The sequence below is a fragment of the Barbus barbus genome (genome assembly GCF_936440315.1).
Source record: "Barbus barbus genome assembly, chromosome: 26".
Classification (NCBI taxonomy): Eukaryota; Metazoa; Chordata; class Actinopteri; order Cypriniformes; family Cyprinidae; genus Barbus; species Barbus barbus.
The window spans coordinates 30,699,296-30,713,216 of record NC_136754.1 but is presented as its reverse complement, the minus strand read 5'-3'; the positions used below and the strand labels follow the sequence as shown (position 1 = coordinate 30,713,216).

The 13,921-nt window shown below is 39.5% G+C and overlaps 1 protein-coding gene across 1 annotated transcript; it reads left to right on the top strand.

Moving 5' to 3' along the window:
- Positions 1 to 531: 531 nt before the first annotated feature.
- On the top strand, positions 532 to 13,606 carry LOC306846187 (tripartite motif-containing protein 16-like). The gene is made up of 6 exons (XM_079379342.1): positions 532 to 1,183; positions 6,699 to 6,794; positions 6,875 to 7,108; positions 7,366 to 7,525; positions 7,669 to 7,716; positions 12,663 to 13,606. The coding sequence occupies exons 1-6, from the start codon at positions 611 to 613 to the stop codon at positions 13,175 to 13,177; spliced, it is 1,626 nt and encodes a 541-aa protein (XP_079235468.1). The 5' UTR covers positions 532 to 610; the 3' UTR covers positions 13,178 to 13,606.
- The last annotated feature ends 315 nt before the right edge of the window (positions 13,607 to 13,921 follow it).

The window sequence follows — 13,921 nt, the reverse complement described above, 5'->3', positions numbered from 1 at the left end:
CCGTGAACTTATACTAGATCGATGTACTCCCACTTCCACGCTCTGATGTCACACAGCCCGCGAAACAACAATGGCAGCACCTACAGATGCATTTCCAAATATACAAATAAAGTAAAATAAAAGGTTTCTTGTCTTAAGCGCCGTTTTTCCTCCTCCGTTTCCCTCAAATAAGCAAGGAAGCACCTTTGGCGATAGAAATGATTCTAAATGAGCACAAGCCCTGTACGGTCCGCCATGCTAGTTTGTTTACATCTAGCTACCACAATTCTTTGCGCTTAGGTAGTTTGGCGTGACTTGCCTGGAACGCTACAAAGTCGTGAGTCGTGATTTACAGGCTCAAAAATCTGCCTGAAATGCAGCATTAGTTTCATCTCTAATTAAATGCACCTGAATCAATTAATCAAGGTCTTTGCATTTACTTTAATAACAGTCAGGTGTGTCGAAACTACCTCAGGAATGAGGAACCTGTTTTACAGACTCACAGACAAACCTGTTTTGCACACGTCCCTCAAACACAGAACCAGGAAACAGGAATCACATGACTTCAGGGAAAGAGAAACTGAAGTGTAGTTGAGCTGTTGTGTGTTTGTGTCTGTATTTGTGCAGTAAAATGGCAGAAGCCCGTATTTCAGAGGAGCAGTTCATGTGTCCGGTGTGTCTGGATCTCCTGAAGGATCCAGTGACCATCCAGTGTGGACACAGTTACTGTAAGAGCTGTATTACAGACTGCTGGAATGAGGAGGATGAGAAGAGAGTCTACAGCTGCCCTCAGTGCAGACAGACCTTCAGTCCAAGACCTGCTTTAGCTAGAAACACTGTGCTGGCTGAAGTTGTGGAGAAACTGAAGAAGACTAATCTTCAAAGTGTGGTTCCTGCTGGAGCTGGAGATGTTCAGTGTGACGTCTGTACTGGAAGAAAATACAAAGCCGTCAAGTCCTGTCTGGTGTGTCTGAACTCTTACTGTCAGAATCACCTCGAACAACATGAGAGTTTCTTTAAAGGAAAGAGACACAATCTGACTGAAGCCACTGGACGACTGCAGGAGATGATCTGCCAGAAACATGACAAGCTCCTTGAGGTTTTCTGTCGCACTGATCAGAAATGTATTTGCTTGCTGTGTTTGGTGGATGAACATAAAAACCACGACACTGTATCAGCTGCAGCACAGAGGACAGAGAAACAGGTGAGGACTGATGAGAAATTAAACTTATGCTTAATTTAGTTTATACTTGTATTCTTTAAGAGGAAACAATAAAGAGGTAACAATAAAGAGCTATTTATTTTTTAACAACAATACATTTTTCATAGTTAATAATAAACCTTAACCGAGTAACCAATGCTTGTATCACTGAAAGGGTGTTTTGTAATAATCAACTATATTATCTCAGTATTAGTACTAGTCAAGTCAAGTCAAGTCACCTTTATTTATATAGCGCTTTTAACAATGTAAATTGTGTCAAAGCAACTGCACAATATCAAACATATCACAATATCAATATCAAACATATCACAATATCAATATCAAACATTGGCCTCTGGCCAACAAACCAGCAGTTCAATTTAACTGCAGCAAAGTCAGATTGTAAGGTCTCAACTAGTTCCAGTGGTCATTTGGTAATTCTGTATGTTGTCTGAGCGTTGGCATCCTCTGAGGGGTTGGCATTTTCTTAGGTGTTCGGTCATCTCAGATCATTTAGGGGTTGGATCCAGACTGAAGCTTCTGTCATTCCTAATTACCACGGGATGTTAATCCCGTGGCAGAAACAGAGACAAATAGAAACATAATTAGCGTAGCTGCTGTTCCATCCCAAGCTAAAGAATAATAATAATGTACATTTGATCAGATATACTACAGTACAAGATTATAAAATGCATTATGTGAATGCTTGGCTAAAGAGATGTGTCTTTAATCTAGATTTAAACATAGAGAGTGTGTCTGAACCCCGAACGTTATCAGGAAGGCTATTCCAGAGTTTGGGAGCCAAATGTGAAAAAGCTCTACCTCCTTTAGTGGACTTTGCTATCCTAGGTACTACCAAAAGTCCAGAGTTTTGCGACCTTAAGGAGCGGGTTGGATTGTAGCGTGGTAGAAGACAAGTTAGGTACGCAGGAGCTAAACCATTTAGGGCCTTATAGGCAAGTAATAATATTTTGTAAATGATACGGAACTGAATAGGTAGCCAGTGCAGAGACTGTAAAATTGGGGTAATATGATCATATTTTCTTGACCTGGTAAGAACTCTAGCCGCTGCATTTTGGACTATCTGTAGCTTGTTTATTGAAGATGCAGGACGACCAGCTAGCAGTGCATTACAATAGTCCAGTCTAGAGGTCATGAATGCATGAACTAGCTTTTCTGCATCAGAAACAGGGAGCATGTTTCGAAGCTTGGCAATGTTTCTAAGATGGAAGAATGCTGTTTTTGTAACATGGGAAATATGATTTTTAAAGGACAAGTTGCTGTCTAATATAACACCCAGATTTTTGACTTTAGAGGATGTGACAGTGCATCCGTCTAGTTGCAAATTGTAATCCAAGAGATTCTGTGTACTGTTTTTTGGTCCAATAAGTAATATCTCTGTCTTATCTGAATTTAATAGGAGGAAATTATTGGTCATCCAATCTTTTAAATTTTTTACACAATCTATTACCTTAGATAGTTTAGAAGTTTCACCTGGTTTTGTTGAGATATATAGTTGAGTATCATCAGCATAGCAATGAAAACTAATCCCGTATTTTCTAATAATATTACCAAGAGGCAACATGTATATTGAAAATAGCAGAGGACCTAGGACAGATCCTTGTGGTACTCCATACTTTACTGGTGATAATTGTGATGACTCTCCATTTAAATGGACAAAGTGGTAGCGATCGGACAGGTATGATTTAAACCATCTTAAAGCCTGCCCTTGAATACCAATATGGTTTTGTAGTCGATCTATGAGTATATCATGGTCTATAGTGTCGAACGCAGCACTAAGATCAAGTAATACTAGCAATGAGGTGCAGCCTTGATCTGAAGCAAGAAGCAAGTCATTCGTAATTTTAACAAGTGCAGTTTCTGCAGTTTCTCTAAAATTTTTGACATAAACGGAAGATTTGAAATGGGTTTGTAATTTGCCAGTTCATTAGAATCTAGTTGTGGTTTCTTAATAAGAGGCTTAATAACCGCCAGCTTGAATGGTTTTGGGACGTGACCTAAAGATAACGATGAGTTAATAATATTGAGAAGCGGTTCTTCTGCTACGGGTAACAACTCTTTCAGTAGTTTAGTGGGTACAGGATCTAATAAACACGTTGTTGGTTTAGATGCACTGATAAGTTTATTTAGCTCTTCCTGTCCTATAGTTGTAAAGCACTGCAGTTTTTCTTTGGGTGCGATGAATGAAGCTGAAATACTAGACGCAGTAGAATCTACATTTGTTATTGTATTTCTGATGTTATCTATTTTATCAGTAAAGAAATTCATAAAATCATTACTATTAAATTGTGAGGGAATATTTAGATCGGGCGGTGTCTGTTTATTTGTTAATCTAGCCACTGTGCTAAATAAGAACCTTGGATTGTTTTGGTTATTATCTATGAGTTTGCGGATATGCTCTACCCTGGCAGCTTTTAGAGCCTGTCTATAGCTGACATACTGTTTTTCCACGCAATTCTACAAACTTCCAAGTTAGTTTTTCTCCATTTGCGCTCAAGAATACGAGTTTCTTTCTTGAGAGAATGGGTATAACTGTTGTACCATGGCGCAGTACGGTTTTCTCTAACCTTTTTCAATTTGAGGGGGGCAACAGCTTCTAATGTATTAGAGAAGATAGTGCCCATGTTGCTAGTTATTTCGTCTAGTTCATGTGTATTTATGGGTACACAGAGCAGTTGAGATAAATTAGGCAGGTTATTTGTGAATCTGTCTTTGGTGGCTGGAACAATAGTTCTGCCCGGACGATAACGCGGAGCCATATAACTAATATCAGTAATACGCAGCATGCACGATACAAGGAAATGATCAGTAACATCATCACTTTGAGGTACGATATCTATATCGGTAAGATCAAGTCCATGCGATATAATTAAATCTAGCGTATGATTAAAACGATGAGTGGGCCCGGTGACGTTTTGCTTGACTCCAAAAGAGTTTATTAGGTCAGTAAACGCAAGTCCTAGCACATCATTTGTATTATCAACGTGCATGTTAAAATCTCCGACAATTAGCAGTTTATCAACATTAACCAATAGATCTGAGAGGAAATCTGCAAATTCTTTTAGGAAATCTGTATATGGCCCTGGCGGTCTATACACAGTAGCCAGAGCAAGAGATAAGAGAGATTTATTTTGCATATCTATCAGTGTAACATTAAGCAGAAGTATTTCGAATGACTTAAACCTCCTGTATCCTGTTTTCTGAGTAACATTGAGAATATCACTATATATTGTTGCTACACCTCCACCACGACCAGTCTGACGGGGCTCATGTTTATAACAGTAGCTTGGTGGAGTAGACTCATTTAGACCAAAATATTCATTTGGTTTCAGCCAGGTTTCAGTCAGGCAGAGTACATCAAAATTATTATCTGTGATCATTTCATTTACAATAACTGCTTTGGGTGCAAGTGATCTAATATTTAGGAGCCCAAGCTTCAAAAATTGTTTTTGTTCATTTATTTTGTGTTTTTCTGGTTTAATCACGATCAGATTTTTTCTAGATCCTGCATTAAATTTATATTTTGACCTCGCTATTCGGGGGACAGACACAGTCTGTATAGATTGGACAACGCGGGTACTTCTATCATTTAAGTGGGTAGAACAAAAGTCATTTGAGAATTGGCTTACTAGTCAGATGGAGCGTAGCGTCCTGGAGATGTTGTCCGACAGGAGTTCCGCTCCGACTCTGCTGGGGTGCAGGCCATCAGCACGGAAAAGCCTAGGACGCTCCCAGAAAAGATTCCAATTATTAACAAAGAGCAGTTTCTGTTCTTTACACCATGACGATAACCATTCGTTTAAAGCAAAAAGTCTACTGAACCTTTCGTGTCCTCGTCGATACGTCGGAAGTGGACCTGACACGATGATCTTCGCCGCGGGCGATGTGCTGCGTACCGTCTCGATCAGGCTCCTGTAGTCCCTCTTCAGTGTCTCCGTCTGCCGCAGCTTGATGTCGTTAGTCCCCACGTGCAGCACGACAGCCCCGATGCTCTCATCGCCCTTCAGGATCGCGGGTATCTGCGCAGAAACATCGAGAACACGAGCACCGGGGAAACAGTGTGTGTGCACTTTACCTTCAGCTAGCGTAGCACGGACGTGCCGGACGATGGAGCTTCCGACGATCACAGCGTCGCGTTCCGTCTCGCGGAGGGGAGCGAAGCGGTTCTGGGTGGAGATCTCGAAGACCGGAGGCGGCGAGGTTGTCCCCCAGGGCCTGGCTCGCGTCTTCCGCTGCTGTTGTTGCACCCAGGGTCCGTGGCGTCCCGGCGCCGGAGTGAAGGACATCTGTGAAGACCGCGTCCTGGGTGCACAGTGTCTGTATAGAGAAACGCACGGAGTAGAGGTGGTGGGAGTGTTAGCAGCGTGCTGTATACTTACCCCGGACTTGTGAGCTTCAGCCCGGGATGTTTCCAGCGCGGCTCTCCTCTCTCTCAGATGGGCCTGCTTCTCCACCAGGTCGCGGATCTGCTTCTCCACGGCCTCCAGCTCCAGCTGCACCGAATGCAGCTCGAACGTGTCCTCACCTGCACTCAAAGGTAGACACAAATCCGCCATTTAAGCAAATAAGAGTGAGACAAAGGCAATGTGTGTGAATAGAGTATTAGCAGTGTAAGCTAGATTAGCGGCAGGCACGCTGCCTATGCTAACGGGCTATAAGCTAATAGCAAACACGAGAAATCAAAATAAAACTAGTGATAACAAGGCGCTCCGATTGTTTTTGTTTTAGAATGCTATTGTGGATATATTCACACGTTATAAAAACGAAAAAGATAGTGTATAAAATAGTTTTAAGATAAAAAAATAGACGATAAAGAATCAACTTGACAGAGCTCAAACTCAAAACACGTAGTCACAAATCAGCGCATGCGCAGTAGACTCAGTGCTCACCTGACGCCTCACCTGACTAGTGTACATTATATTAGTATTAGCAGGCTAATATTACTCCAGGGAATATTTATTCACTTGCTTATGTGAATAGATAGCCAAATATTTGTTTCATGCTCTGTCACAAATGAATGGATTGGAAGGCAAAGAGAGAAAGAAAGAAGGTAATTGCAACTTTATTTCACAATTATGGCTTTTTTAATTTGCAATTCTGAGTTTGTTTCACAATGAACAGCGAGACATAAACTCATGACAGACTTGAGTTGTTGAGCACACCTCCTTGTTTTACATGTTCAGGGGTGTGTAGAGAGAAACGGTGATGTCATGAACAGGGCCATTTCAAATCCTGGCGTAGTCGAACAAACACTCATATTTTAAACTGGGCAGTTAGATTTGAGATATGAAATGTGCAGTATATTATTGTGGAGTAACCTCTTATAAGAGTAAATATCAAGGACATTTTGAGTTTGCATTTCCACTTTTAACATTCCAGAAAAAGATCTTTAGGCACTGATCCACTCCACCAATTTTGGATTCACGCAACCTTTATTTAATGATTTAGTGGTACATTGTATGTACTGTAACATTTTAAGCATTTTTTTCCTCAACAGAGAGACTTGAAGGAGACGCAGAAGACGCTCCAGCAGAGAATCCAGCAGAGAGAGAAAGATCTCCAGCAGCTGAGAGAGGCTGTGGAGTCTCATAAGGTGAGTCTGGAGAAGAAGAGAAGTTTGTCTCCGTCTCAGTTCAGACTCACTGAAGCCTGAATCACTGTGTGTCCTAACAGCGCTCTGCACAGACAGCAGTGGAGGACAGTGAGAGGATCTTTACTGAGCTCATCCGCTCCATTGAGAGAAGCCGCTCTGAGCTGATACGGCTGATCAGAGATCAGGAAAAGCAAGCAGTGAGTGGAGCTGAAGGACGACTGGAGAGACTGGAGCAGGAGATCAATGATCTGAGGAGGAGAGACGCTGAGCTGGAGCAGCTTTCACACACACAGGATCACATCCAGTTCCTGCAGGTAACACAGATCTAGAAGAACAGCATCATAGTGGACTTGAGCAGATCCTGCTGTGACACCAGACTCACAGAGAAACATTTCATGAGAGTCTTATTATATAATCATCAGTCAGGCTCTCAGCTCATCATCTTGTTCTGAAAGAGATTAATGGCTGTCAGCTCTGGAAATCTTGCTCGAATAGGTCTCATCTTTTCTTTCACTTGTATAAGCGGTGTCCCTGTGTGGAGCTGATGAGTTGTGATTTGTGTTTTCTGTAGAGTGTCCAGTCTCTCTCAGCTCCTCCTGAATCTACAGACGTAAATGATGATCTCTTCAGTTCTCTCGTCTCTTTTGATGATCTGAGAGAATCTGTTCATCAGCTGAGAGACAAACTGGAGGATTTCTGCAGAGAGGAGCTCAAGAAGATCTCAGACAGAGGTAAAGTCCTGCAGATTCATCTGCTCTCAGAAACCAGTCCATCATCATCATCTCATATCATGGAGAACATCATATTAGAAATGTGTTAGGAATGGATGCAGGATCATGAGAATCACACTGTTCATGTCTGTTGATTTCCACAGTCACATTCACCAACATTGTTCCCAGGACCAGGAACCACTTCCTACAATGTAAGTCAGTAAGAAAACAAGCTGATAAACTCTCTGAGTGTGTTCATGTTCTTCTGTAGAAGCAGAAAGAAGAGTTTTATAATTGATGATGTAAACAGGTGTAAATTTGGTCTAACAGTAGGGGGACAATAAACTAAATTTACTTGTAAGGATATACACAGAGGAAAACCTTACTACACCCAGAGGTGGGTAGAGTATTCAAAAACTGTACTCAAGTAAAAGTAAAAGTACTTCTAAAAATATTTACTCAAGTAAAAGTAAAAGTAATAGTCTGAATAGTTACTTGAGTAAGAGTAAAAAAGTATCGGATAAAAAAACTACTCAAGTAGTTAGTTACTAGTTACTTTGGATTATATACTGAATATAGTCTATTTTTATTTAGATATATAGATTACATTTATGTAATGTGTGTGTGTGTGTGTGTGTGTATACACACACACACTGCCTTTAAATTTTTTTTTTTTTTTTTTTTTTAATGTAATTTATTTCAGTGATGCAAATCAGAATTTTCATCAGCCTTTACCCCAGTCTTCAGAGTCACATAATCCTTCAGGAATCATGTTGATTTATTATCAGTGCTGCTCTTTTTAGCTTTCTATTCATCAAAGAATCCTAAACAAAATGTCACAGGTTCCAAAAAATATTAAGCAGCAAAACTGTTTCCAACACTGGTAATAAATCTATAAAATATATTAGAATGATTTCTGAAGGATCATATGACTCCGAAAACTGGAGTAACAGCTGATGAAAATTCTGATTTGCATCACTGAATTAAATTATATTTTAAAGTAAATGAATTTTGTATTATTCTATAACCTCTGAAAACTCCTCACATGACTGCTCTGAACATAACGAAACAAATGCATATTGACGGATCTTCTGTTCTGCAAAATGTAAACAAATGTAGCCTATATTTTTGCAAGCATAAATATAGTAAAAATATGAATATTAATTGTGTCTAGAACAGGCCGCGCGCCGCTGCGCAGAGCTAACGCAGGTTCCGCGGGTGTTCATTTCATACTCTGTGACAGCTTATTTAATGTATAAATTATACATTGTATTTAATGTAAGGTACATGTACAACAAACTGGTAATATCATAGTGGTATCGTGGCCTATACCTGTGGAACAGTAGACAGCACACGCGGTGTTCATCTAATAAAGATCTTCATATAGCTCTAGCAAACAAGCCTTTGCAGATTTGCTTTCACCTGAACTGTAGATCCAAAGCCATGTCTTCAGCGCTCTTGATGTTCTTAAACTCTCTGTTATCTGAGAGAGAACGGCTTCAGAGACTCAGCGCGTGCGGCAGGGAACTGAACGAATCATTCAAACTGATTCGCGAACCGATTCACTGGTTTGCCAACTGGTTTGATAAAGCCTTTATACAGAATCGATTCAAAAGAATGAATCATTCGCGAACGGGCATCGTTCATTGCCCAGAGAAAAGTAGACGGCGCGTTTGGAATAAACTGAAGCATTTTTAACTTGTATTGCATTAAGATAAAGTAGCGAGAGGCGCGACGCCCACAGTAACGAAGTAAAAGTACCGTTTTTTCTCTAAAAATATACTTGAGTAAGAGTAAAAGTACCCATTTTAAAATATACTCTAAAAGTATTAGTTACCCAAAAAATGTACTCAAGTAAATGTAACGAAGTAAATGTAACTCGTTACTACCCACCTCTGACTACACCGTACAGTTTTCAGTGTTAAATGAACTCTATAAGAGTTAAATTTAACACTTGGCCCGAGTGTATTTGGTCCCACTCAGAATTGGTGATACATTGACTCTCATCATAGTGTCAAATTTTCAGAGTTAAATCAACTCTATTTTGAGTAAAAAAAGTAACACTGCTCGACACTGAATAGTGTTCCCAGAGTTTAACACAAGGGGAAATTAACTCTGTTCTGTGTTACCACAATTTAACTCTGCAGGAATTTATTCTAATTAGTGTTAATGTTTCACATGTAGAGTTCATTTACATTTATAATAGTGAAAAATTCTCTCATTTTAAATCCCATCTGGTGTTTTAATAACGGAACAGAAAACAAAATCAACAACGTCAGATTTAAAACATTACAATGCTGTCATGCTCAAGAAAAATACACAATTTCATGCACAAAAATACATCGTGTCTGCATGAAATGACAGTACATCACTCTACTCAGTACAGAAGCGGTTGAGCCACCTAGCTAAGCAGCCTTGCTCTAACCTCAGCAATACAAGGACCTTCACTTTGCCAACATCTTTGTTGAACACAGTGGTCTGAATGAAAGTGTACATCTCGTGTAGAATAGTGTTATAAGTGGTGCCAAAAACAAACTGTGCCTTAAGAAGTTTGTTCACCAAAAATTTTAATTCTCATTAATTACTCACCCTCATGTCATTCCAAACCTATAAGACGTTTGTTCATATTCTGGACACAAATGAAGATATTTGTAATGAAATCTGGCAGACTTCTATAATTTCATCGCTAGCCTATAACTACATCTTTCAAGGCCCAGAAATGTGTTAAAGACATCATTAAATTAACCCGTGAGACTCTAGTGGTTTAACGTCAGTTTTATTAAGCAACTTGAGTGCTTTGTTAGCTTGAAGGAAGTTTTTAATAAATTTATCATTTTATGAAAATATGAATCCCTGACAAGCATACACGAGAGCACGACAACAGACGAGTTTTGTTTGAAATTAAAGCAGACATTTTGTGAATGCGTGCATAAAATTAAGGTTTAACCAGTGGAGTCACACGGATTACTTTAATGATGTCATTACTACCTTTCTGGGCCTTGAATGTGCTAGTTGCGTGGACTCTCAATGTAAGGACAGAAATCTCTCAGATATTTCATTCAAATATCTTCATTGGTGTTTTGAAGATGAATGAAAGTCTTACAGGTTTAGAATGAAATGTCAATTTTCATTTTTGGGTAAATTAACCCCATTAAACAGTTCGTCAAAGGCATCAAGAGAAGAGATTGACTTGCATGGAATGGCATGCTGAGCAAAACGGAATAATTCTTCCCAGAGCCAGGAGACAGGGCTGAGCACTTCCAGCGATGTCTTGAATATGCTCCTCAATGCTTGTTCCACTCTGAAAAAAACAAGCAAATTGCAGAGGACTATCACTGATATATTAAATTAAAAAACTACAAAAAATAACAACAAAAATAATTAAAAACAAACATTCTAGAAGACATCCCTACTTGAGATGTAGACACCTTTCCTGGTCTCTTCTGGCCTTGATAAGACACAAACAACAAAGCCTTTTAAGATCATCAACACTGCTTAAAGAATGCTATATGAAGTCAATCCTTAGTCACAGTTAAAGCAACTCAGACGCTACAAAACTGCTGTGAAAAGTGGCACAATGAGATTTCTCTTTTCATTTTGTACCTTCAAATGATATTCCTCGTTCTTTAGAAATGTCTCTTGTATAGTTATGATTCTGGTGCTTCTTAGAAAGACAAAAATACAGAAAAAGGAGGAGAAAAAGTGTTTTAAAATCCAAGAGCAAAATGCTCCACCTGTATTATGGGCATGTGATCAAAACATTTAAAAGTAGTCAACAATGCATTAAAACTAAAACAGTGTGATACTTACGAAGAAGGTACAGGGACAAAGGCACAATTCCTCAGTTTTCATTCATCTTCCTTGGTGGTGATGTACTGCAAAAATTATTATTGTTATTTTTTTAAATATAAAAATTATATATCGTTATTATAGTTATCAAATATACACAGTTATTTATATGAAATGATACCTATGTTTTTCTTTCATGTCAGCTGTCAGAATTAGGGTGACCAGACGTCCCGAAAAATTCGGGACAGTCCCGAAATCTAAGCTGCTGTCCCGAATCCCGAATCCCGCTCTAATTGTCCCGAAAATTATACTGAAGCAAAATCTTAAATAGTTATTGTCTGATAAAACATAAAAAACTGTCTGTGGAGCGAGGTTGAGTCATCCTGCAGCCTGGCAACCAGCCCCCGCCGGCTGGTCATTGGCTGCAGCATCTTGTTTTTTTTTTTTTTTTTGGTTCATTAACTTCAGTTTGAAGTATAAAAATAGCCTAACATTACTTCTATATTATATAAAATTGTATGTATATGTAGGCTACTTATATTAATAAAAACATGATTGGTTCAGTCACTTTCGTTTGAAATTCATTATCTTTATTATTCATTATTCATTACCCCCCCCCCGTCCCGAATTTCAACCAATCTCATCTGGTCACCCTAGTCAGAATATTGACAGTTTTTCTTTTTTCATTGAGAATCGATCAGACCAGCTTAATAATAATAATAATAATAAAAAAAAGCAAAGCAAAAACATAAATATGGTATATAAACAATAAAATCACATCACGCAAACCCCGGCCACAGCCCTAGAAGATTTCGACTGTCCTATACATAAAAATGAATCAGCTTAAGCCATCTGCTGGACGGGGCGCAAAATTGCAGAATTAAAAAAAAAAAAAAAAGTTAATTAAATGTATGTATCGTATTATGAAAGCCGCGCACACGCTGTACACTTTTACTGTGCACTGTCCACACACTGCTTGTATTTGTCCATTTCTTTTACTAGATTATACAATCCTAAAAACGACGAGGCACTCTGACAGCTGTCAAACTCACACGCGTTGCTCAGCAACCGGGAGTGGCGCGAAAACATCTGACAGCTGGTTTTAGCGCTTTAAATGATGGGGTAAAAGTTCCCATTTAAAATAAAAAATGAATAACTATGGAATAACTGTGGAGTTGCTTTTTCCAAGGGGGGGGGGGGGCACTCTCGCCTTGGGCACCAAATAACCTAGAGCCGGCCCTGTTTAGGGGGACAAGGACACCCCTCAGATAGGCTGGGTCTCGTGAACCCTGAACATGAAGAGTTCAGCTACATGAACAGATCAAACAGATCCATAATTCCTGATTCTGATGTGTTTTATCTCCATCAGATTCCCAGCAGCTCACTCTGGATCTGAACACAGTGAATAAACGCCTCCGTCTGTCTGAGAGAAACAGAGTGATTACTGTCACTGGCACAGATCAGCCGTATCCTGATCATCCAGACAGATTTGATGAGTATCAGGTGTTGTGTAGAGAGCGTGTGTGTGGACGCTGTTACTGGGAGCTGCAGTGGAGTGGAGCTGTGTGTATATCAGTGTCATATAAGAGCATCAGCAGGAAGGGACTGGGTGATGAGTGTGTGTTTGGATCTAATGAGCAGTCCTGGAGTTTGTACTGCCATCCCTCCAAATACTCATTCAGACACAATAACATAGAGACTCGTCTCCCTGTAAAGCCCATCATCAGGAGAATAGGAGTGTTTGTGGATCACGGAGCAGGAACTCTGTCCTTCTACAGCGTCTCTGACACAATGACCCTCATCCACACAGTCCAGACCACATTCACTCAGACCCTCTATCCTGGGTTTTTGGTTGGTTCTGGATCATCAGTGAAACTGTGTTGAGGAATCAGAATAGACTGATGAGAGATTCTACCCATAATGCTTTGAGCTGCAGGATAAATCAGTAACAGTGTTATTACTGAGTCTCTTCTTTTCTCTTCATGACATTAATACTGCAGCTGAACTTCTGTCAGTGAAATAACATCAGAATAAATGTAATAAATCCTCATATAGAGTCCTGCTGAGTGATCATGTGTTCCTGTGCTTTTCTCAACCTCTGCTTGTGTTTATGGAAATTAGTAACTTGTGTAGTTTTTAATGTATAAAACTGCATACATCCTGCAATGCAACTTACACATTCAAGGCCCAGAAATGTAAGGACATTGAGAAACTAGTCCATGTGACATCAGTGGTTCAACTGTAATTTTGTGAGAATACATGTAGATCATAATATCTATGAGAATACTTTGCTATGCTAAGCTATGATAAAGCAAAAATAACAAAATTGTTTATTCAACAATTTCTTTTTTTTCGTGTCAGTCTCTGCCGCATGTTCATGAGAATATCCCGATGCATGTGTGTGATGCTGCTGACGCAGGAGTAAGCAAGTACTCTATTTCAATAGCACCTTTCTAGAGCAAGCATCACAAAGTGCTTTCCATCCAACAGAAAAAAAGAACAGTTAAGAACAGATGTAGAATCACTCATAGTTCATCTGTATATTCTGCTTCAAATAAATAAGGCTGGACAACAACAGTTGCAAGTCATCCTCGCTGTTGAAATCTTCAGATATGTTTATGAAGACTG